The 24,552-nt window shown below is 37.1% G+C and overlaps 2 protein-coding genes across 3 annotated transcripts; one reads left to right on the top strand and one right to left on the bottom strand.

Annotated features, from left to right (window-relative positions):
• Positions 1-1,471: 1,471 nt before the first annotated feature.
• Positions 1,472-17,116, top strand: LOC135686473 (uncharacterized). 2 transcript variants are annotated; one of them, XM_065202716.2, is made up of 10 exons: positions 1,472-1,722; positions 3,112-3,211; positions 5,892-5,920; positions 6,859-6,886; positions 8,354-9,467; positions 10,806-11,004; positions 11,251-11,400; positions 11,839-11,881; positions 12,559-12,615; positions 13,256-17,116. In XM_065202716.2, exons 1-10 carry the CDS (start codon positions 1,588-1,590, stop codon positions 15,607-15,609), a joined length of 4,209 nt encoding a protein of 1,402 aa, XP_065058788.2. In that variant the 5' UTR covers positions 1,472-1,587; the 3' UTR covers positions 15,610-17,116. The 2 variants fall into 2 exon arrangements, with proteins under 2 accessions (XP_065058788.2, XP_065058787.2); XM_065202715.2 differs by having other exon boundaries at positions 8,351-9,467.
• LOC135686493 (E3 ubiquitin-protein ligase RNF14) lies at positions 16,868-24,333 on the bottom strand. Its single transcript, XM_065202739.2, has 2 exons — positions 23,069-24,333; positions 16,868-20,459 (listed from the first exon to the last, which is right to left on the bottom strand). Exons 1-2 carry the CDS (start codon positions 23,360-23,362, stop codon positions 19,377-19,379), a joined length of 1,377 nt encoding a protein of 458 aa, XP_065058811.2. The 5' UTR covers positions 23,363-24,333; the 3' UTR covers positions 16,868-19,376.
• Between the last annotated feature and the right edge of the window lie 219 nt (positions 24,334-24,552).

Below are 24,552 nucleotides of genomic sequence, written 5' to 3'. Positions count from 1 at the left end.
AGAATAAGATTTTATTATCAAAATTTGCAATTTTTTGTGAACTTTCAGCACTAGAATCGTAGAAAAAATTTCCTTTTCGGCGGCAACCAGTGCCACCCCAAATTGTAACTTCGCTGTACCTTTGATATTATCTACTGATCTATAGGGTTGTAAGGTATTGAGAAATTTCCTCTTATGAACGCCGCCCTCTGATAAACGCCGCCCTCTATTGAACGCTGCGTCCAAAATTTGGAGTTTGTAATAAACGCCGCGGTGTTCTTTAGAGGAAATACGGTGAGATGAAGTGCGTTTCAAACATCTTTCCAGATACGGCAAAATGTACGAGTTTTCTCTCCCCCCCTTTCTAACACTTACACGATATGCTTCTTTTTAATTATAATAAATCAAAGAAAATTTTGAAGGAAAATTGCTCTTTCTGGCCCCCTCTTGAATTCATTCGCCACGACGAACCTGTATTTGCATAGGGTCGTCGAACAAAGGAATTTAAGAAAAGTTTTTGCAGGTTAAGAAGGCCGCTCCGCTGGTTGGTTTTTTCATTTACCGTAATTGCATACAATGCAAAACAGAAAGCTAGACTGTTGGAAAATCAGTTAGATCTAAGCTATATTTCATATATTTCATAAACATGATATTTTTTTCACATGAGACAACATCATGGTTGTAGCCTGTGCTCCAGGAGGCAAGTACCTCAAGCAGCTTTTGAAATGAAATGGTTTTGATCGTTTTCCTAGCGTCGTTGCTTTTAAATTTCCTCAGTTCGGGACGAAATCTCTTAAATTGGGTGCTTGAAACAAAATATTTGCAGTGGGACGCTTTAAAATTACGAATAAAAGAGAAATTTAAAGAATTATATGTGCATCACGCCGTGTTCTAATCCGAGCGTGTCTATAACGGCAAAGGAACATAATGCCCCATCGATGAGGGCGTAATTGGTATGGTCCAATGTACAGTGAATTTTTCTGCTTAAATGATGGAAAAGGCCATTTTTAAAATTCTGTTTTCAATTTTAAAGGTAAGGAGGTAAGAAGATAAACAAAGTAAAATCCTGGCGTCAATGGCGGCGCCAGCCACTTCGCTCTGGGGGGGGGGGGACAAAACAAAATATTTTGGACCACGCCTCTTTTAGCACCAGAAAACCCCCTTTTACTAACAAGGAATGCAATTTTTACCTGAAGGGAACGCCTATTACTCACTTTTGGCTATGTAAAGGCAGTTTGAAAATCATAGGATTACATCACAAAAAATACGTTGCCAAAATATTACCCCTCCCCAACATTTTCTCATCGGATTTAGACGAAATGCAAAATTGATCCTGCCGAGAACTGGGGGGACGTGTCCCCCCCAGTCCCCCCCAGTCCCCCCCAGTCTATTCTGTGATTCCATTTTCCCGTCTCTCAGCCCTCTTGGTTTTTACTGCGGAGGCGATTTATTGTCATTGCTATTGTTTTCTGCAACCCCGTGGTTGTAGCACGCATGTGCAGCTCAAGAAACGTTGGTTGAGGAGAAGACGAGAAGAGCACGCCATTTTGATTTTGACGGTATCAAGAAAGAGTTTATCGCTAGGTCGAGGCACCTGAAGCTGTGACAATGTCTGCTTCAAGTCCCCTTGTTGAGGGTAAAAAGATTTCAGATCTAAGAGTTGCTGACCTTAGACTGGAACTTGAGCAAAGAGGAATTGACACCAAAGGCCTAAAGGCTGACCTCGTGAAGAGGCTGGAGAAGGTGAGCTTGGTTTTCCATTACTTCTTGTGACTATGATACCAAGCGAAGGGATGTCTTTCTAAGAATATCCAAAAAAATTTTTGTCTTAAATGTTTTGAGCTATATCAACAAAATGTGATCTTTAGAAGGAGTCCTTGATGAGGTAATTTGGTCTCCCCGTCCCGTCTCTGCGGACACTTCATGTCTGCGGACAATAACCAGAGGGTTGCTGCTGTTTGACATGAAAGACATTGATAGTCTCCTTTCTCCGACAAATATAACTATATTTCAAAATGTTCAAGTTTCTTCAATTGGGCAAACGAAGCAGAGAACGGTGTGAGGCTTGACAATTAAACATTTCTTATAATCAAAAAGATAGCTGTTTAATATTTCCTAGTAAATATTATTAAAATACGACAGCTGCCGTTTAGAATTTCTTGCATAAACAACAGTCGCTTTAAGCTCAACAAATAAATTCCTCACAAGTGGCTGCTGCTATAGAGCTGGAATTTGGTAATGTTTTTACACCATGCATTGAACAAATTTATTCAAGAGCTGCTGTAGCTTTTAAGTTTGTAATCAAAAGAGTACTTTGGATTCCCTGAAAAAAAGGTTTAGAGAAAGTTGTGCACAAGGGATGTTATACACCAGATCTGATAACCTACAGCAGAATTGTTTTTTTATTAAAATTGCAGCAAACTTCTTTGTCCAATATACAAAGTATGGCAGATTCATGAACTAGGTCAGTGCAGTGCTCCATACCAAAATTGAAATTGCACACCAAAATTGCAGTTCTTGCTGTTTGAGATGCTCAGTTGTGCAAATGTGTCACAGAACTACCTTAAAGTGCAAAGGAGCATTTTCCTGTGTACCTAGGCAACATATTAAAAAGGACTGTAAAATTAACTTGTTATTCAAGCAAAAGGAAATTAAGTATGTACTTTCTTATCATATATACTGAAATTTATTTGGAAAAAGGCAGAAGATCTACTTTCACGGGAGATTCTGTCTGGAAAGAAAAGTGCAGAAGGGGAAACAGTTTGTATAAAGTTAAGTTCATCGGAAGATAATGAAGATTATTTTGCAGAAGACTTTGCTGGTTGTCCCTCTTGATATTTTTTTCAATGTGATTGCATGTGCAACATGACTAAAATGACTGTACATGCTTGCACAAGTTTTACATCAGGCCTTGCAAGAAGAGATGCTCTAGCCTATGTGAAAACAAACCCACCATGTGCCAAGGAACTAAATTATATAGACATGTTCCAATGAAGACATTTTCTTAGACACAAGCATTTCTTGGAAGTAGGAACAAGAACCAAAACTTTCATATTTGTAAAAGCAGAACGCTTTTGTCTATTGATTTAGTAAAGTCATTTGGTAATATATATAATGACTTGTTCTTCTTAGGCACTTCTAGATGAAAGCATTGGTACTCCTGAGGCAGTAACACCGACATCTGAGCCCCAAGATATTGACAAAAAGACATCTGCGAGGAAAAGTACACCAAGTATGATTTGCTAGTATTAATCATTTATATTTCATTTAACATGCCCCATGTATTTTATAAAGGGACAGAGTTATGGGGGAGGACTCACAAAACAAAACTTCTGTTTTGTAGTGCTTTCACAATGTCATAGCCATCTCCATTGTGACTATGAATGTCAGTATGTCTTATATCTTTTTGTACAATCATGTTGATGCTTAATTTAGAAAGGCTTTCATCAGGTAGAAGAGCTTTCATCAAAGCTTTCAGTCAGTGGCCGACATCTGGGGGACAGAGAGGGTATTTGCTTACCCAATATTTTGGAAGACAATGGGCTTTCTGTTTTAAAACAGTATTAAAACATTAGGCTCACCCCCAATATTCTACCAAGTCTCCACCACTGCTTTAAGTGGGGATATATGAGCACACAGGCACACACTTGGTGTTTCTTGTGTTTTCCAGTGATAAATATTTCCCTTGTAAACAGCAATTTCCGAATGCTGACAATTTTAAATGACCACTTGTGCTCCTATTAGAAATGGAATCGTTGACATTGATTTTTAATGAACTGCTATATTTTTAATTGTCATTTTCTATTGGTCATATGGGAATACTTGGGACACATCTAAAACAAGGACTACACAGGAACCGTATATATATAAGCCATTCCAGGAATTCCAGGCATGCAGTGAATCGCAATCCTTGGCAAATCAAGGGGTGCAATCGGGTGATTTTTGCATGTAGCATGACAAAGATCATTTAGTCGCAGAACAAAATTTTTACCCATTTTTACATTACTTATTTTGCACAAGGGTAAACATTTTCTTTTTTCAAAGCTATTTCGCAAATGGAATATAAAATTTTTTTGAAAGCACCAGAACAACACAAAAATGGTGGTTTTTGTAATACTATCAAAATGAATATCCACAAAAATAGATGATTTTGAAAACGCACTGAACAATGTGAAGAAAAACAGACGCAGTATGAAAGATCAAAACCACGAAAACAGGTATTTGAAAACAAACATTACAAAAATGAAAACGAACAGTGTAACGGTAAAAACCACAAAGCTGATATTATTTCTCCATTTTTGTGAACGGTGGGAATGCACTAAAAAGGGGGCTTTTCGAAACACTCCAAAACAAATTTAAGACAATGGAAGCAGTGTGAATGGTCGCAACCAAAAAATAGGAATCTTTATTCAGTTTGTTTCTGTGAGCAGTGTGAATGCACAAACACTGACATTTACTTCTCAGTAGACAGGTAAAGGTGAAAATGAAGAAGTTTGAGCATGCTAAGGCCCTGTTTGGGTTGAAACCAATCAGATACTTGTAAATGGTTGAATCCGATATCAAAACACTATTGTGCAAAGGACATTAAAACAAAGGCAAACATGCACTAAAGCATTCTCGAATAGATAAAGCCTAAAATCCAAGATTAAAGGAAAACGGTACAATGTACAAGCACAAGTTTTGTGTTGGATTGAGAAACTAAAAACAATGTGAAATTAAAATGTGAAATCAAATGGCCTAAGTATGTTTCCTGTAAAGGTGGTAACTCATAGGCATGCAATAAACTGCACTTTTTGGGGAAACAAGGCAGGTGTCAAGATGTGCATGTGCAATTGCATGTCTTTCCGAGGATGGCCTGATATGTAATCCAGGTGTCTGTGTTTTAGTAATCATTCTATTATATCAATTTACTAAAACACATATATGCTTGAATTTCTCATGGAATTCTATTTTCTGAGGATAACACACTGATAACTGATAACTGTCATGAAAGAAATTCTTTTTGTCCATATAGTGCCTTAGCACAAAATTTGAACAATATTCTACAATGTTGGTGTTTCTTGAACATGATTAGATAACTTAGAATTCTCTTCATTTTGAAAGTTTTGTTAGTATGATTCACTATTTGAAATGAAAGTGCTCGTCATCACGAAACAGGAAGACTGGATGATATAATTCACAAATTTGGTCCAGGGTTGCCAGATTTTTAGGCCAAATTTTTCATTTTTGGACCAAATTTTTCATTTTTGGTTTTTAGATTTAGATTGCCTGGAAAAATTGTTTTTTGCTTACTACTTAAATTTGACCTTGTTGGCCTTTTCAGCAAAACGTCTAAAATTAATGAGTAATTACTACATTCATGTAATAATTAGTAGTTAACTACAAAGTGTTAACCAAATTCCAAATTTTATCACCTAACCTAAATATTATCATGATATTAGCAAAGGGTTTTGGAAAAAAGTGAGATTCTTATCTAAGTTAAGAAATTATCTAACAGGCACAAGCATGGAAATATAACCAGTGTCTGCTCAATGGATTTTTGAGAAAGTTTTTGATTTGGCCTTTTTGGCTTAAATTGATCTTCTTGCTATACATTTTTTCGCTAAGTGGCTCAAAACTTTTTATTACTGAAAAGTCCATAAATGGCTAGATTATCCGGTAAAATCCAGCCAGATATTCCACGAAGAAATCCGGTAAATCCGGTTCTTGCCGGATTCTGAAAATCCTGATCCGGTACACCCCTAGCAGCAAGCAGTGAAATTTTTTTTTCAAAAGTAATTACAGCAATGTAGATATTTTGTTCCATAACCTTGCTCATTCTACTTAGCTGCAAGACTGCCATGTTTTTGGGCTCTTTCTGACTTAAATAATTAAAAACATTATCACTGACACATTTCTTCCAATTTTTTAAGGAAAGAGAATGCTAAAAACAACTGAACATGTAAGTATACTTATAATTTTCCTAGCCTCCAAACTTGCCTAACCAGCCAAGAAGTTTTATCTGATTGAACCATCTGGTAGATTGAGCAAGAATAAAAACATTTCTTAAAATTTTCGGCATATCAGCACATTGTTTAAGAGCTTCAAATTTAAGAAAATTATTATGTTTATATTTATGTACTTGGTAAAGTGAGCTTCTTTGGTGTTGCTAGTTGATATATGTTACCAAATTATGTCTTTTCAATATCAGATGAGGATCCCTACCCTCTTTATCCTCTAAGTTGCAGTTCAATGATTAATGTCTTGATCTTACAAAATTTTATTTGCTGTAAAATCTTTTCTGGGTTTTTTCATTGATATTGGAAAACTTAAGTAAGCAAGCAAAAAACAGACCCCAAATATCCTTTGGAAATGACATCAAGTGTGGGCCGCCATTACTTTGTCAAAGAAAGAGAAAATTCATTAGATATGGCTAGACATTTTCTTAATTTTCATCCATAGGAACATTTTGGTATTAAAAAATCCAGTAAAGGCAGAATTTTATGCTGTCTTTGACCGGACCATCACAGAGTTTGCAACACCATCATGGAATCGTACTGTTTAATAGGCTGTTTTCCCATTATTTTGGTTGTGAAACTTCTTCAATATGAATTTCTGAGAATCTGAATTTCATTCAGCCTTGAATTGTTTAGGCTACAGAAGAATTGTTTGACCTTGTTGAGCTACAATAGAATTTAAAAATTCCAATAATATAGACAACCAGAGTATGTACTGCGGCTTTCACCCCAATTGAATAATGGTATTGCAAACTCTGAGAAGGTTTGGTTTGTGAATGTTTAGGAACCATTATTCTCATTGTGTTGGTATAAAATTTTTGTTACATATTATCAATTTGAACACCACAGCAAAGATATCCTGATTATTTATTTTTTAATTTAGGATGATGCCAGTGATGCTCAAGGTGAAGGTAATAAAAAGTTTTGTATAGAGGCAGTTGTTTTCATCAGCTATTTCCCTCCAACCTCCAACCTTTTTCTTAGTTGGTAACTTTAAGAAATTATGTTTTTTGGATAAAAAGTTACAGTATAGTCCTGGTAAGTTGAACCCTCATTAACTCAACCCCCCATTAGCTTGGACTGTTCGTGCCTTGGCCTTGAACATGTCAAATCCCATGAACATTCAAACTTCCATTGCCTTAAACAGTTTTCTTTGTTTCCTTTGTGGTTTGATTATTGGGATTATACTGTATAGTTTTGAAATGCTGATATTGGATGTTATAGGCACTTAAGATAATGGCAAGGCAATGAAAAAGATTGTGGAGTTTTCCATCAAGCACAGCGAAATTCTCTTCTTTGATGATCTATAAAGCCATTCATTGAGAATATAAACAGTACTAAAGTCACAAGCTACATGTTTCAGCAGATTATGTGAGTTTGATTGAGGTGCTACGGAAGTGCCCCTGCTTGGATGAGCTGCAACCATCCACATTCGCCCAAGGAAGCAAACAGTTTTAGAGGCAATGTGTAAATGTAGACAATTGTCACAGATGCTGTACAGGAAAGTGATTGCCAAGGATTGGAATTAAAGTATGCATTGCTCTTGGTTACAAAGAATGAATATGACTGCAGTTTTTGTGGGCAATGCATTTGTTGATGAGGACCATTTTCCATGCAACATTTACAAGGTGGAGGTAAAATACAGCTTGAGAGCCCAAAGAAAGGATATCTGGCTATCAATTTGCTTGACAGGCCAAACTTCACTTATTAACTGAATTGTGGCTTCAGCCTGATTTTGCTCAAAAGCATGGAATATTTACATGGATATTTGTCAATTCAATTTCGAAAAATGACTTGGATCTTCCACAGAGGATCTTTCCATGATATTCTCTATGATTGCTGTCTCTTTACAAAGTGATGTGTAAAGAATATTTCTCTGCACTGGGCATGTTTTTGTGGCTCTTGAGAGTACAGTCATCAACCGCCTACCATCCTTAACAGCCTCGGTTTGCTTTTCACATCCACTATCAGCAGTTCGTTGAAGGCATGATTAGGGATAAGGAGATTTTTAGTGATTATCATTTTTATTGCATCAGGGTATTGTTGCCAGTATTGTCTAGATACCAAATGTCTTGCAATATAATGTTTGCAAGAAGCGTGAATTATATTAATGGAGAGATTATTTTCTTTCTTATGAGCTGCAGTATTTCTCTTGTTGTTCTACAAGTTTTTGCTTTCTTTCAATAAAACTATGTTTTGTCCGAATTTCTTGCATCTTGATGACCATGCCCTTGGTTTTTTTACTTGTCTTATTTACTTTTATTTGATTGTCAAATATGCCTTCATTGAAAAGGTACTGGCTTTGAAAATTGTTCCATTGCACATGGACCCAACCTTTATGATTTCTTTTCATATTTGTACATGTTTTCTACAAGCAGATGGATCCATGGAAGAAATAAGCACTGATGCTGGGCATGCGCTAGATTATACGGGAGAAAATCAGCAAACACTTTCAGAATCACTAATCGTTAATACAAATGACTCTGTTGCTTGTGAAACTGAAGGTGGGGACATTATTGATGAATCTAAGGGCTCCTGTGAAAACCCAGATAACTTTTTTCAAGATGGTATGTATGATGAGGAAGTGGAAGGTCAGGAAGAAGAAGGTGATTATGAGGAGGCAGAATATGAAGGTGAAGAAGGTGAAATGGATGAAGCATATGAGGTTGTGGATGGCGATGAACAGTTTGAAGATGCAGGAGAAGAAGAATTTGAAGCTGGTGAAGAATATAATGAAAGCAATTTTCAAGATCAAGAAGAAGAATATGAGGATGAAGAAGCTGTTGTAGAGGAAGAAGATACAGTGGATGAAGTTGAACAGCAACAGGAAGATGATGTCATGGAAGATGTGGATGGAGATGCAACTGGCCATTTGGAAGATGGCCAAGGGAGTGATGAAGTTGAGAAGAAGTTTCTTGATGAAAAAACTGAAGAAGAAGAGGAAGAATTAGAAAGAGAAAATGCAGAAAAAGATGATAATGGTGAATTAGTACAAGACACCAAAGAAGAATATCAAGAAGAGGAAGAAAGATTGGTCGAGGAAGAAAGAACAGGGGACTTAGAAGAGGATAACACAGAAGGTGATTCCAACAATGTGCAAGTTAGAGATGATGTTGAGAATAAAAAAGAAGGAGAATCTGCCATAGAGGAGAGTGAGGTATCTCAAGAGGAATTTGTAGAGGATCGAGATGGATTAGTGCAAAAAAGAGATGAAGTTGATGATAGGTGTGAAGAGTCTTCTCAGGGTGAAGCAGAAGGAGCTTCTAAGGCAGAAGATGCAGATGTTTCCTTAAATGAAGACGAGGGTGATAGTAGTGTCAACGACAAGGAAGACATCAAAATGGAAACAGTGGAAGATTCTGACAATGTTAAAGGAAATGAAACAGAAAAAACTATTATTCAAGACAAACAAATGAATGTTAGTGGTATAGAAAGTGAAAAGAACAATTCTTCAGAAAGACTTTCTGATAAATCTAAAGCAGAAGAAACCAGGTGCGTTAAAAATGAATTTCTAAGGATTTTTTTCCAGTTGACAAGTTCATTGGGTAAGTACACTGTAACAAAAGGGTTGTCAGGCAGTTACCATTGACTTTGTTAGTAACTACATATATGATAGCTATACTTTTCACTTAGTTTTATTTTTTTGATGTTCTATTCTAACCGCTTTCAGTTCTTATATAAATGTATGTACTAAAAATGTTCCTCATTTTCACCTTGAGAGAAACTTAAATGCTATTCTCTTTAAGGGTAAAAAATAAATTTTAAATATTTGAGACTGTTCTTGACCAATTTGGTCTGTTGGTACTTTGAAGACTGTTGTAGATAGCATGATTCACAACTATACTTAAAAGGCTACCTGTTACTTACATCTCTTATTACATAGATGTAGCTGAAAGGGTAATCGGTCAGCCACAAAACCAAATTGTTTCCTAGTAGTTTCTGTCTATATAAAATTTGATCTGTGTATGCTTGTCTTTTTTTAAATTATAGTTATGTACGAACTGTAAAATGAGATACTTGTTCTTCTGTCAGTTTTGTTTCGGGTTTTGCAGCCTTGCAGCTTGGGCAACAATTGAACTTCTTTGTTTTATTTTGCAATGTCGAATTTGTTCATGTCTTAGACAGACAGATGCAATTTTCCCATTAAGTAATTTTTGTTTCTATAGCTTTTAGCTGTTAAAAAGATTAATTTATTTTAGTTAGTCCTTTTGTTTTTATGCACTTCAGCACAAGCCAGTATTCAATTATCTTAAACCTTACACTTGATAAACCCCCTTCCTTCTTTGGCAAGTAATAAGAATTTCACATTGAGCAACAAACAATTAAACAGTCGGTTTGTTTTGTTTCAGTTTTCTTATTTAGATAACTTAAAAATATTAGATAACAACAGAATTTATAGACCGTTGTCTTTGGTATAATAATGAAAAAGTGAAGACCAAGTTGTCTGTAAATTATTGCAAACTTAATTCAACTGCAATCAATCAAAGCTGGAGTTTGGGTATAAAAATTCAGAGATGTAGATGAACACAACCAGGAAAGTTAATGATCAAATTTTCTTTGAATACCACTGAAAAGCCTAAACATACTGAAGTATTTAGTAAGGCTAGTTGGTGAATGTTATGTTCAAGCTATTTTTTTAACTCTTTTATAAACATAGGTCTATTTGTTGTTAAGTATTTTCGTGTCACACATCCCTTTCCTTTCAAATTGTTATTTGTTTATTTATTGTAGCTTTTTGTATTAAGATAATTTTTCCCAATATGATGCTCTTTTATATCTCTGATCATGTAAGTAAATAATAAGCGCAAACCTCTTCTTTTGTGTTTTCAGTAAGGATGAAGGGACCAAGATTTCAGGTGATACAAAGCAGGAACTGAAAAATGACAAAGCAAAGGAGGCACCAGCCAAAAGCCCAGTTCAACCTGACAAGGACAGCAAAAAGGAAATCACCAAGAGTTTGTGGATCAGTGGTCTTTCGTCAGTTACGCGAGCAGTTGATCTGAAGATGACCTTCTCTGCACATGGAAAGGTAAACTACATTTGATAAAATATCAGGTTTTTATTCTTAATTGTCAGCCTTTTAAAACCATCAAAAAATTGTGGAACTGGAAAGGCCTTGTGGAGAGAGATATGCTGCACAGAATAGCTAGCGTGCTTTTTTTATTTAAGTTTGGTCATTGTAAAAGTACTCAAGTGTATAAGTATATTCCTGGTTTCACAAATTTTTGCCTATTAAAACAAGGCTGTTTGTGAATTATTTCTCATTGTTCCCTAGGTTATTGGAGCAAAGGTTGTTACAAGTGCCCGTTCCCCTGGCACACATTGCTTTGGATTTGTAACAATGTCGTCAACTGAGGAAGCTGCTAAATGCATTGAAAAGCTAGACAAAACTGAGATTCATGGGAAGATTGTGACAGTGGAGAGGGTAAGCTTGTATTTGGCTGTATGATTGTTGGGTCCAATTGTAATACTTTTTGCAGTTCGCCAAACAATTTTGGCTTGTAGTTGAGGGTTTAGAAAAGAGTATGCAAGTAATAGTTAATACAAGTTCAAATGATCCTGACTTCTGTGGTTGATTTTTCCATTTTTTCTTCCTGGTGCCTCTATCTGTCAAAATGTTTGTGGGTCTGACCTCAACTTCAATGACTTCCTACATATGCTTCCAGGAAAATCAAATAATCACTACTCTACTTGGTGAAAATATTTTGAACATGAAGTTCTATGTAGGGTCTTTACCCTTACATGCATAATACATGCTGGGACAAATGATTGAGAATTGATAATAAAGGCATGATGTATTGTTTCTATGTCTTTTGTTATCTTGAAGCGCTGCTGTCACTTACCGTTTTGGTTATATTTTCAGGCAAAACATGACCCGACGCCAAAGAAACCCCCTCCTAAACAAGGTGAGTTTCTTTAGTAGAAACAGTTGTCAATGAGAATTCACAATAGCAGCAATTATATTTATTGGACTAATGCGCAGAACATTGTGGTAATCCTAACTGCACTTTCTCCACAACATGCAGGCTTACCACAATAACATACCATGTTGATATTGTTGTATTGATAATGCCAGTGTGGGTAAATCTAATTTCCTTTTCAACCAGACAATCAACTCAGTAACATCTGTGTCAATTAAATCAATCTCATGCGCGGCTTATTTACCTGTTGATATATAAAGTATCTTTAAAAAGACTCTTGAAGTTTGGAGTTGAACAAACAAAAATTCAAAGTGGCGCACCTTTTTACTGGCTCAAGTGACTTCTTGCACTTTTTCAGGAGACTTTTTTGACTCTGTTTAAGTTATTAGATTTTAAGCAGATATCTTGTATTAGATATCTATTGAACTAAAAAGAGAAAGCAAATCAATATAAAGTTCCAAAAATTCCCTGAATTTTGTTTTCTTCTTCTCGCAGGAGAAAGCCAAATCATTTCTTGGTAGGATCTAAAACTTATTTTTATCCAACAGCACTTTTCAAGTTTTACCAGGATGTAGCTAGACTGGGTCGCTTCCAAATTTTCCAGCTTGTTTTTCCAGTTGTATCCATGATAATTAAACCGGATATGTTTTGACCTATTTTAGAAAAGAAACCAGATGACAAAAAACAACCTCAAAAGGTAGTTAAGGCTCAAAAGCAAGGTGAGATTATTTTGAAAAGGTATGGTTGATTTTGCAGCTTTGAGTCAATTTATCGAGACAAGAAACTATGAATATTTTTCTCCTTTCCTGCTTTTAAAGGATGCAGGACTTATAAATTTTCTAGAAAGATGTATGGTATCGTCACAGCCTGAAAATCAGTGTACAAGCGGACAAGTATCATATACGAAGATATGTGACTTGGAGTTAATAAACTACCTTAAAACACAGTCCATTTTTGAGAAACTGTCCTTATCTCAGAAGTTTTACAGGTTTAAAGGTTTCCTCAGTGGATTGATGGCAGAGGTTTTTCCCCAAAAATATTTGATGGTCATTAGTTTTGTCAAACATGTTTTCTTTATTTAGTAAAAACTTTTCTGAAAAATTTCGAAAAGGTTTTATGCAAGGTCTCGGCAATTTTTTATGATTTGAATCTGTTTTTAGCGAAACGTTAGGTGGATCAGAAACTAACATCATTTGTACGCCTATTTTTTAGCCCTGGTTTGAAGTCAAGGTGTGTAATTGATAATAGTGTAAACTAGCTAGTGACATCTAAATATGACTCCTAATTCAGCTTTTGAATAAGACTTATAAATACAGTGTTGCCAAATAATGTTGTGTTAAGAGCTATTGTTTCTTTAAGGCTTAACATCAGACAAAAAGGAGCCATCCACGGAAAACAAAGAGAATAAAGACAAAAAGAGTGATGAGAAAGGCAGATCGGACTCTAGATCAAAGGATAGAAGAGGGTCAGATAGGCATAGGCGCTCTGGAAGTCGTAGCAGACACCGTCCAAGAAGTCGTGAACGCCAGAGATCTAAAAGTCATGACAGAGACAAGAGTAAAGACTCTCGCAAGACAGATGAATCAAAGGAGAAGGGGAAATCGTCTGAACCTAGCAGTGATAGAAAGGTCAAATCATTAAATGAACTTAAAGAGGAACGGCAGCAGAAAATTGAAAAAGAGAGAAGACAAAGAGAAGAACGACGAAGAAAAGAGAGAGAAAAGGAAAGGCAATTGAGGGAAGAAAGAAGAAAGGCACAGGAGGCAAGGGAACGTGAAAGACGAGAAAGAGCAAGGAAAGAAGAGGAAAGGATGAGACGAGAAAGAGAAAGACAGAGAGAGTTGGAACGGGAAAGAGAGATGAGGAAGAAGAGAGAGCGCGAAAGGTTAGCGCAAGAAAGAAGAGAGAAGGAAAGAGAAAGGGAAGAAAAAGAGCGTCTTGAAAAAGAAAGGAGAGAAAGAGAAGCCCGCCTTGAAAGAGAACGTTTAGAAAAGGAAAGGGCAAAACGAGAAAGAGAGGAAAGAGAAAGAATAGAAAAAGAAAGATTGGAGCGTGAAAGGAAGGAGCGAGAAAGGATCGCTTATGATAGATTGAGAAAAGAAAGGGAAGAGTTGGAGAAAATCAAGACTGAAAGAGAGCGTTTAGAAAGAGAGAGACTGGAATTTGAAAGAAGATATGCCTTGAAAAGGTCATCATCGTCTGGAAGAAGAGAGACAGGAGGAGAAAGAGTGGAGGATGGTTATCATCCAGAGCCAAAGAGGCATGCACTAGAATCTTCAAAAGTAGGACATGGGGGCAGGCCATCAGATTTTTTTGGAGGAACACATAGCACTCGTGATAGCAGGGTCACTGATACTGGAACACAAAGAAAGGAAGATAGAGGAAGACCAGAATCAAGTGGGCATTCAGATTATTCAAGCAAAAGAGATGGAAGCAGACACTCTTCTCATGATGCTGGCTACAGTGGAACGTCATTGCCTAAGGCAGGTAGAGATTCTTCTCCATTTAGCTATAGCACAAGCAGAACAAGGGACAGATCTCCTATCAGTGCACACACAGCGGATGTCAGGCGTGAAGAGGTACCTCGCCGAGATGAAAGGAGAGATGATGTATTATCCAGAAATCAGAGAAGGGTTGTTTCTTCAAGAGATGATAGGGACAGATCACCACGAAAATTGGCTTCGGATATTTTAAGAGATGCTGATCGAGGAAGGGGTTCTGAAAGATCTGGTAGCAGGGGTGATCGTCCATCCCACAGAGATGGAGAAGGTATTCAGTATTATGATGCAGAAGAGAAGCAGAGAGATGATAGCTGGCTTGAAAATCAAGAATTACGAAACCCCCCAAAGACCCTGACTGAGATTTTAGAGCGAGCAGGTGTCAGTGGAATTCTTGGAAGTTCTGCTTTTGACCAGCAAGTAACCATGACTGTCAATGATGCATTGTCAATTGCCGCAGCAAGCAGAATTCCAAAGCAAGATCCTCCTGATTGGAGAAATGATCGTCGTGATCAAAGAAGAGATGAAAGGCTTGACGACCGGCTGGAAATCAGAAGAGATGACAGGCATGATGACAGACGTGAGGACAGAGATCGGCCTACTGCTTCTAGCCGTGATTCCAGAGGTGGAAGAGATTTTTATGGCCGTGAAAGTGACCGTTTGGTTTCTGGTTACCCAGACACTGATGACATAAGTAGGCGCCAAAGCGTTGATATTACTGTTTCAAGAAGAGCGCAAGAACTCCTTGCTCAAGCTGGGCTTCAAGAATCACGAGGAAGGGCTCCACCAAGCCAGTCAGGCCATTCACGTGATCTACCTGCGCGGGAAGTACCCAGAGATGTCCCAATCCAAAGGGGATATCAACAGCGTGCTTCTGAGCTTGATTCAAGAGATTCCTATTCTCGTGGTATTCCAAGAAATGACGTAGTGGCAAGGCAAGACATACCAAACAGAAGTTACCAACCACCATCTGTTATGACACATCAGGTTGTTTCGGCAGGGCAGCCGCATATTGCTTCAAGACCATCAAGCCAAGACAACTGGAACAGAAGCCGAAACATGCTACCTACCCTTAATTCTGGAACTGGTTTCCAAGTACCGATTTCAGGAACAATTATTGGCTCCTCTCACATCCGTGGACCAATTCACAGCAGAAGTGTAGGTAGACCTGGACTTCAAGGGCACGGCCTGCCTCATCAGATAAGAAGATTCTAAAAACCATCTATTTGATATTTTATCAAACAGTTTTGTTAACCAACTTGCAGACTGCTATAAGAAAAACTCCCTAGCTACGATATCTACAATGATTCAACCACCCAATTAAAGTTGCATAACTTGCTTCAACCACCCAATTAAAGTTGCATAACTTGCTTCAACCACCCAATTAAAGTTGCATAACTTGCTTCAACCATCCAATTAAATTTTTATGTCAAAGAGCTGACGGCTTCGAAGGTGGACTGGAAACTAAAAGGAAGATTTTAGGATTCATTTTGCAGAAGTGATTTTGGAACTAATTTGGTCATCTGCCAATGAAATTAGAGTTGTCGTCAGTTTATGATGAAACATACTTTCACAATAACATAACAAACCTTTTCAAAGCTGTTTTGGATAGTCGAACTCCATTTTGAAAGATGCTGATACTGATCCAGGGAGATGACCATTTCGTTTTATCAGAAGAAAATGGTGATTTTGTTGTCTAATTCTTAGAATTCAGATGTTTGCTGTCATGGTGAAGATTTAGGGACATTCCACATCGAAAATATCTCAATGGATTGTAAACAAATTGGCATGGTAATTTTTTCGTCAACAAAGTTGATAACCAGCACTCTTTCGATGATAATTATGAATGAAAATTTTTGAAAGAAGATGCAAGTTTATGCTGATGAGATCATATGGATTGTTTTTTGTAAATCAACGAAACGATGCAATGCAAAGAAGTGGTCGAATTCGAATCTGGTTAGTTAGCTAAGGGTTACAATGTATAGTAAATTGTCGGCCCGATACCTTCACTAACACTGTGCTTAGGTTTTCCTAGACATTTGATATTTACTTTTGGAATTCCTCAAAGTTAGATAAGTATACATTTTGCAACGATTTGTTTTTAAAACTTAACACGAAGCTATGTTTCTCCTTATCACCCGTCTTAAAATCTGCAGTAGTCATTACAACTCCCATTCAATTGCGTTTTGTCGATAATTAAAAAATATTATTTGTCTAGGCCTTTCACTTTCAATGTTGAGTTTAAGTTCTAACTCTGGTTGCTGTACAACTGCTTTTGGCTGTTTTGTTGACATCTGCAGCTGCATCTTCTTTTAGTAAAGTAATGTGTTGGCTGTTCATCCTACCTTAAAGTACGTTGTTAGTGATACTTGTCAGTAAACCCAAATATTTCACTGAAAAAGATGGTCATTAAGGTTCTCGGCTATTTCCCTTCAATTATTGTCTTAATCTTTTTTCCATCGACGTTTTTGTAAATTGGCTAGTGCTGGGTTTTGATGAGATGGCGCCAAATTTTGAAGAAAATTCTTTAAGTTTTGGCAAGGTAGTGCCCTTTTATACGGTATTCATATTAAGGAACGTCAAATCAGTTTTTTGTAGTTTAATGTTTCTTCTATCGCTTATATGTTCCAGTTCAGCTGCATATTTTGATGATCTTTAATCATTTGCTCAAGTTTCAAAAAGTGTAACTAGAGTAGGGTTTCATTTGTTCATGAACATTAAATGGTTTTTATCTTCTTTCACTCTGGTTTTGAAGGACTTGCCAATAATTTCTAATTAGTTTTGCCAAATTGTGTCTCCCCACCGATACAGTTCTGCATGATTATCTTTCGAATAGTTAGTGCCTACAAGCAGTGCCGCCACGCCGTTTCCTGGGGCAGGCCCGATGCTTGGCTCCTTCCTCAAGTGATTTGTAGTTACCATGTCGTTTAGAGTCATATTTTAAATAGAAAGAGTTTGATAACCAGCAGTCTTTTCTCCAATAGCCCCCCTGATCGTATGCGCAAGCGCAGCTACAATCGACCTTGTCATTTTCACATCGCATAGTATCTGGTAGAACATTTATCCTTGGCCGTTATAGGAATTTACCAGAAATGAAATTAAAGGGTGTCATGAGAAGACTGAGAATGAAACTCGTGTAACTATGATATTTATTAGTTTTTATAAAATGCTGTGAAGCGCCATAAGGTGTCGATTTTGCCTTCGCCCTACTGCGCATGCCCATATGATGCACTTTCTCATTGGTTCAGACCAATGGATAGAATAATAGCCTGAAATAAGAGGGGTTTCGACTCGTTTGCCCAATAATAGGTTTTTACTCGTTCATCGTTCCACTCCCAGTCCACCTTTTGTTCAAAGTTTTGGAGAAACGCTCTAGGTAGAGGGGCGCGGTTTTAGATTGGTTCCTTTACCACCTAAAACTTTGTTCTAAAGTCTTCTAAACCCTACACTATGCCAAACGCTGCCAGAACCTTTCACGAAAGAGTATTCTGAATCGTCTTTCTTTCATTTTCTATAGAAATAGGGTATCCCAGTTCAGCAGGCCAATGTTTCTTTGAAGTTTCAAAACTTTCATAAGATCAGAGAATCACGCTTCTTATATGCATTCTTCGCTTCATCGTCAGTCTGTGTACCTTTAAGAAAGAGATTAATTGCGCAAGAATTGCTTTCCGTTGACCTTTGAAGAATTGAAATTTGACAGTGTCAGAATCTCTTGATCCAAAAATTTAGACTCCGAATTATAGCGGACAGTCACAAAAAATACCTCTTCAGGATTTCGGGGAAAGGCCTCATCCGCAAAGTATAATATTTTTGATATACTGAATCGCAAAGAATTCTACCGCAAATAACTTCTTTTAATAGCGCGCCTATGTTTAAAACAAATTTCATTTACCCATTTGATGTTTTGAAAATATTTCCCGCATTTGAATTTGTTTCGATATTGAAAATTGGATACCCAATTGGTAGACACTGAAACAAGGATAGAACATCATTTCAACCATACACCTGACCTAAGCAGAAAGGAATAGGAAGAGCCGCTTTGCAGGAAAGGGGATAGAATACAAGTATTGTGGATGTTGTCTTTTCAATGCTCAATAGCAAAAATAACCATAAACAGCTTAAAAAGCTTTGTTGACATAGAAAAACAGAATTAACAGCTTTTATCTAACACAAAACTATAAACGAATATACACAGTTATTAACAGCAGCGGTTTTAGGGTCTGCGGGGCCAAAAACATCTGTGGGACCCTTGTACTTTACAATTTCTCTTTAATCGGTGTCGGGCCCCTTTTGGTTACCATAAGCGCGGGGCCAGGGGTCATGCCCCCCTGGACCCCCCTTAAAACCGCCACTGGTTTCTAATCATAAAACGAAATTGCACATGAAGAAATATTTAATATCGATTCTAGTTTGCACATGACCACAAATTTGCTACACGTGAGATGATTTTGGTCTCACGACTAGTATAAAACAAAAAAAATCTTGTAGGGCGAACAAAGTGTCACTTATGTAAACTGATTCACAGACTGCCATTATAGGATAGAAACAATCTGAAAATGTAACAACTTTTTTATTTTACCACACAATGGCGTATGACCAAAGATTTTTCAACCTGCTTAGAACTCAGCCCCCAACGTTCGTAGGCTGGCAATACCCTATGGGCTTAAGAGTTAGCTTGAGTTATGTATCATATGATAAAACGGGTTAAACTTGTGAAATGTACCTAGGCTAGGCTTCGTTTTAGTTAAGGAATTAAAATCCTAGAATTTTCGCATCCAGATAACACCGCGTAAATTCATGGCAATGGCGAAGGTGTTCTTATTCAACAATAAATTGTTTGGACAAGATTTCAAGTCAACTGTTTGTTGGGGATGTGAAGTTGCACTAAGACTAATGACTACGATATATTGCAATAGGCTGCAGAATCGCGCAAACATTTAAAAAATAGAAACACAGTTTTTAAAGAATAATTGAATTTAAATTTAGAATCCGATTTCATCTTCATAAATATCTCCGGTAATCAACACGCCTTCGAACAATCTGTTAAAGCAAGCACTTTGAGGATTGTTAAAATGTAAATATGGTGACGATTTGGACAGTTTTGTCTGGCACAGCCAGCAAAAGTAGCCATTGCAACGGAAGCAAGTCATTTTATTGCAACCATCAATTTTTTGAATTAATGCACTGCAGTAAGGACATTTTTTTGAGTTTTTCTTAATCCAGGCTTCAGAAAATGCTTCTTCAACTACAAACTTCAGGTTTCTCTTCCCATACCGTTTTTCTAAAGCATCGCGCTCTGCTGGACCCGCAGAAGCATAGGTCTTGCGGAGCATTTTTAATTCTTTTTCATCAAATGGACATGGTGCCACTCCATGGTAGGACCTTTTGCAGATAATGCAGAAGGCAAATGAGCACTTGGCGCAAATTTCCATTGAAGAACCACTCTCTAACAATACTGGCGATTGACAAAGTTCTCGGGGGCAATATATGATATCGCTCATACAGTCAAGACTTGACTGGAGCAGAAATTTTTCATATTTCTCATAGGCATCCGCATCTACCAGATCCCTCACCTGGTTTGGAAATGCTTGTGAATTGCATTTCTCAAATGGGCATGTAAGTGCCTTCACAGCACCATCCCGGATTTTAACGCTGAAGTATTCAGACATGCAATCATTGCAGTAGACGTGGGAACAGGGATAAAATGAGATGCATTTGTCACCAAGTTTTTCCAGAAAGCAAACACCACAGGAATAAACATTCAAGCTAAACTGACGCTGTTTTTCATTATGGTTGAAATCTTCCAGACAACAATGCACTTCTGCCAAAGAAACAACATCCTGAAATGCCCTGCGATCAGTTTCTTCTAGATTTTCAATATCGAGGTTCTTTGCCCCAAAACTTTGTGATCTTTGAATTTCAACATCATTGATTTCCCAAGGTGGAACTATGCCCAGCAAAGACTTTGCATTATCTGTCAAAAAACTCATCCACTCAAACATTATAACAGATCCTTCACCACCATTTTCCCACAATGCATCAAGCTGTTTGCACAAGATGGAGAGCTGCAAAATATTGCAATAAAACAGAATGAGCTTTTGTGATTGCATCAAAGCAATATTGCACATCTACTTGCAGCTAAGCAAGACTTGTCTATAATGAAGAGAGAATTTTTTTCCAACACAGGAAGTTATGGGGACCTGTGTATTTTGGCTAAAGGGACTCAGCCCCCTCCAAGTTTTAGATTTATATACTTACAAATTTGTAACAAATTTGCATTTTCTTCAATTTCAGCTAATTTAAGCATTTTCATCATTTCAGCTATTTTCTTTAATTTGGTAGCTTTAACTAATGGATATCATTTTCGTAGAAGGGCAATTTTGCATATATTTCATATATTTATATAGGAATGACTTGTGCCACACTTCCTAAACTCCTTGCCCGTTCTTTGGTTTGTTTAGATCCTTTGTTAAATAACCTAATACTGCCTGTGTTTTATTTGAAAACTAGACAAAAATGTGTATCAGATCCTGAGCTTTCGGGGCTAGCCCCAGACCAATAGAAAATCCACTAATCAACCCTTCATATTGTTGAAAATTGAAATGAAAAGTGCCCACTTATCCTCATATTTTTACAAATATTTACATCTAAAATTAGGGTGTACCGGATATCTGGTAGGCCGGATAATCCGGTGCTGGATCCCTGATTTTTTTAAAATCCAGTTTTGGCCAAATGTCTCCAAAATCCGGCCATTTGCCAGATTTTCCAGAATTTTAATTAGAAGAAAGAAAATTTCTAGAGAAACTGCTTATAAAAAAGTAAACACAACGAACAAACAAGAAATAAAAGCAATAGAACAAACTTGAACATAATTCTAAAAGTTAAAAGCGCCCCAAACAGCAGTTTTTCAAAAGTTAAAGTGGCCCAAGGTTAGGATGCAGAAAAAGGAACTTCTCACATCCCTTAGAAAGAGCCTCTCTAAGAAGAAGTTTCCAGTTTCTGAAAAGAGCTCTGAATATACACTAGATTCTGGGGTAGACAAATATTGTTGGGCTAGTTTGATAATGTGGGGGAAGGTAGTTTGGTGCTGCTTCCACCAAAGGAAAGGACTTTCTTTGCGTGGTATGCATGGCATGTTGATATACCTCTCAGGCTCTGTAGCTATTACAGTTGACAGTTGATATACTAAAGAGCACCAAATCTTGACCCAGGCTCACCCCAGATTCACTTTGAGCGCTGAAAAGCTAATTTGAAGTGTAAATCGTTTAGTGTTTAACCCATGTTAACTTAACCTGTATTTAACTCGGGTTAAGAAGTGCAGTGTAGATTGGGCTTTGGAGGATCATGAATAGTATTAACACAGATAGTATAAAATGGATAGTGTCTTTTAAAAAAAAAACACCTTGAAAATAAGCTGACTAAAATGTAGAGCAAACAATTTCATTTCAAATAAAAAGTAGGCTGTGGCATATTTTTGAGAAAGTACAGTACTTACTTTGACGATAAAAAAAGCACCTTGAAAATAGATTTGAATTGAAAGTGCTTGTCATCTGGAAACATGAGGATGGAATGGTATATTCATAAAATTGTTCTCTTCGTTCTTTTCCTTATGCATTTTCTTGCAAAGAATCTCAAAATGTTTTTATTACAGAAAAATCCGGTAATGGCCAAATATTTTGGCCAGATTCTATAAAGAGATCCGGTTGATGCAGATTGATGCAGAAAAGTTCACAATGCCATGGAATTACAGCCCAATCACTTAATATGTTATACTGAAATGCAGAAAATCATCATGAATGAATGGATTCTAAATACACAAGATTGGTTTTTAAAGATTACTTGCACAAAATTGGTTCATATTTGCATCTGTAACTTGTGTAACTATATGTACAAATTGGGTCTATAGTCCATATGTAACTTATCAATATCAAAATTTTGAGCATGAGAACAAACTTATTTGAGATTTTCTTTTAATTTCTTTGTTTTAAGAAAAGGGCATTTACGGATAGCATCTCTGACCAATGATACAAAAAACTGTATAAGCTTAACGACAGGAATGGGCAATCTATGGCCCACTGGCCAAATCTGTTTGCAAATTTTAAGTGGCCTAAAGACTTTCAGAATAGAACATAATGTTTTACATTAAGGGAAGACTTCCTACAAAATACTTTTGATCACCATGAAATGTTTTGTATCTCTGCTTATTGAAGTTCATTCCCAAACAAAAAGGATGAAGACAAGAATGTGGCACTTTTCCTAGGGGCTTTGACCAGGTTTTGGCAGGTTTGCTAGGAAGACAACTGGAAGGAGAACAGCTCCATGTTAGCACAGGACAAATCTAAAACTCAGAATATTTGAAATTCTTGCTCAAAATACAAGTAAATTTGGAAAACCTGTAGAATCAGATTACCATAGTAACTTTCTATTTGTTATGCAATTCAGAAAGGTATCAAGTTTGAAATAAAATGCCAATACTGACTAGGGTTTGAATAATGGTTTTGATGCATACATGCATAAATCGCTCTTACTTTCTCACTTTTACGGGCTTTCTTATATAGCTTGGATCGAAGCCGCGGTGTAATCAAAGCATGCCTCAATTTAAATTTATAAAACCTTGTCATGCAGAAAGTTCTGGTCTTCAATGTTGCAAAACAAAACATAATCAGCAACTTACCTGTGAAGTATTTAACCATTTGCATGATAATGCAAACAGTGGCGGAGAAGTAGAAGGGTAATCATGTGGGTAACTGAAGCTGAGAATGATGGGCGGTAGATATTTCACTAGCATGTCCTCGAAATGCTTGGTCCCATCGTCAAGTGATTTAAAAACTACTAAAAACGGCTCTTCTAGATGAAGGTAAACCCTCAGCTCACCACCTGGCTCATCAGTCGAACGAACGAACTGTCTTGCATCATAAATCGCCTCTAGGGCAATCAGTTCGTTATCTTGTTCCTCTTGATCACACATTCTTTACCTTCGTACGACAAACTTGCCTGCCAGTTCTTGGAGATTGTGCCAATTCGAGGCTATCACGTGGCATTGTGAAGTTGGGAGGAGCCTCAGCAAGAAAGACAGTAACTGAGGTGGCTCAGCTTGCCCCGCCCAGTCAGGGGCGAAACTTCACTATTTTCATTAGGGGGGTATGAAGCTTAGATGCCCGATGAAAGGGCGTGGCATGCTTGATGAAAGGGGGTGTCATACATGAACTTCATTTTTGAAGCACATCGCCTCAAGGGCTGAAATCATCGGCCCAGGCTGTTTGTTTAAAGTCAAGTACCCTGGGTACCAGAGCCGCAAAAATTAAAATTAAAAAATTATGAGAGTGACAGCTTGGAAATTTCGGAATTTAGAAACAGCTACGCAGATTACAATGTTTCAGCAAAAAAGAGCTTCAGTTGCATTTTCTGAGTTTCATTTTCAATTTTTGGTTGCTCCGGAAGCAATTTCAACATTTTTAGACACCCAAGCACAAAGTACGTATCTCTAAATTCACCATAACAAAATCCCTCAAGCAAGGGAAAGTTTTTATTGGAGGTATTTTACAGGTACACCTATCATCAAAGCTCAATTTTCGTGTTTTTGTAATCATGGATATTTTTCAGAAATAGAATAAACTCAAAAGTTTTTTGCAATTCATATCTTAACTACAATTTCTTGATAAATTTTATATTATTTCCCGCTTGAACTGATCAAAACTTTCTGTTACTTGTTACGGTTATTCGAATTTTTTTAGTTAAAAAACTTTGGCGTCTGTATGACCATTTTCTAGCGAAGGGTGCAATACTTTCGAACCGTAAGTGTAAAACCTTAAGATAATTTTGGGGCATAACTCCTTATGAATGTATGATGAAAGTTTCATACATTTAGAAAAAAAATTATTGATTGATTTTTCTCAACAACGTATTTCTAGATGGTATTTCCATAAATTTGCCCGACAAAATCTGCTTTTTTGAAGATTGGGGGGGGTGCAGCACCCCCATACCCCCCAGTAGTTTCGCCCCTGCGCCCAGATGACATGGTATTGCTACTCTAAACCCTCGAATTAGCCCTGCGGGGGTTTATCGATTTATGTAGTTTTTAGATGGGGGCTTATTAGAGTATTAGAGGGAGGGCGCTTATGCGAAAGGTTCCCTCCAAAAATTGTTCTTAAGTTGCCA

The sequence above is a fragment of the Rhopilema esculentum genome, chromosome 6 (assembly GCF_057945365.1).
Source record: "Rhopilema esculentum isolate cy_ngs chromosome 6, ASM5794536v1, whole genome shotgun sequence".
In the NCBI taxonomy this organism is placed as follows: Eukaryota; Metazoa; Cnidaria; class Scyphozoa; order Rhizostomeae; family Rhizostomatidae; genus Rhopilema; species Rhopilema esculentum.
Note: the sequence above shows the minus strand (reverse complement) of the source record. Positions and strands in the feature narration are given on the sequence as shown.

Excerpts from the sequence above, each read along its gene's own strand:
- LOC135686473 (XM_065202715.2), top strand. The coding sequence starts at position 1,588 with ATGTCTGCTTCAAGTCCCCTTGTTGAGGGTAAAAAGATTTCAGATCTA. Across the intron at positions 3,212-5,891 it reads TGCGAGGAAAAGTACACCAA|GAAAGAGAATGCTAAAAACA; the intron begins GTATGATTTGCT and ends CAATTTTTTAAG. Across the intron at positions 6,887-8,350 it reads CAGTGATGCTCAAGGTGAAG|CAGATGGATCCATGGAAGAA; the intron begins GTAATAAAAAGT and ends GTTTTCTACAAG.
- LOC135686493 (XM_065202739.2), bottom strand. The coding sequence starts at position 23,362 with ATGTGTGATCAAGAGGAACAAGATAACGAACTGATTGCCCTAGAGGCG. Across the intron at positions 20,460-23,068 it reads AATGGTTAAATACTTCACAG|CTCTCCATCTTGTGCAAACA; the intron begins GTAAGTTGCTGA and ends AATATTTTGCAG.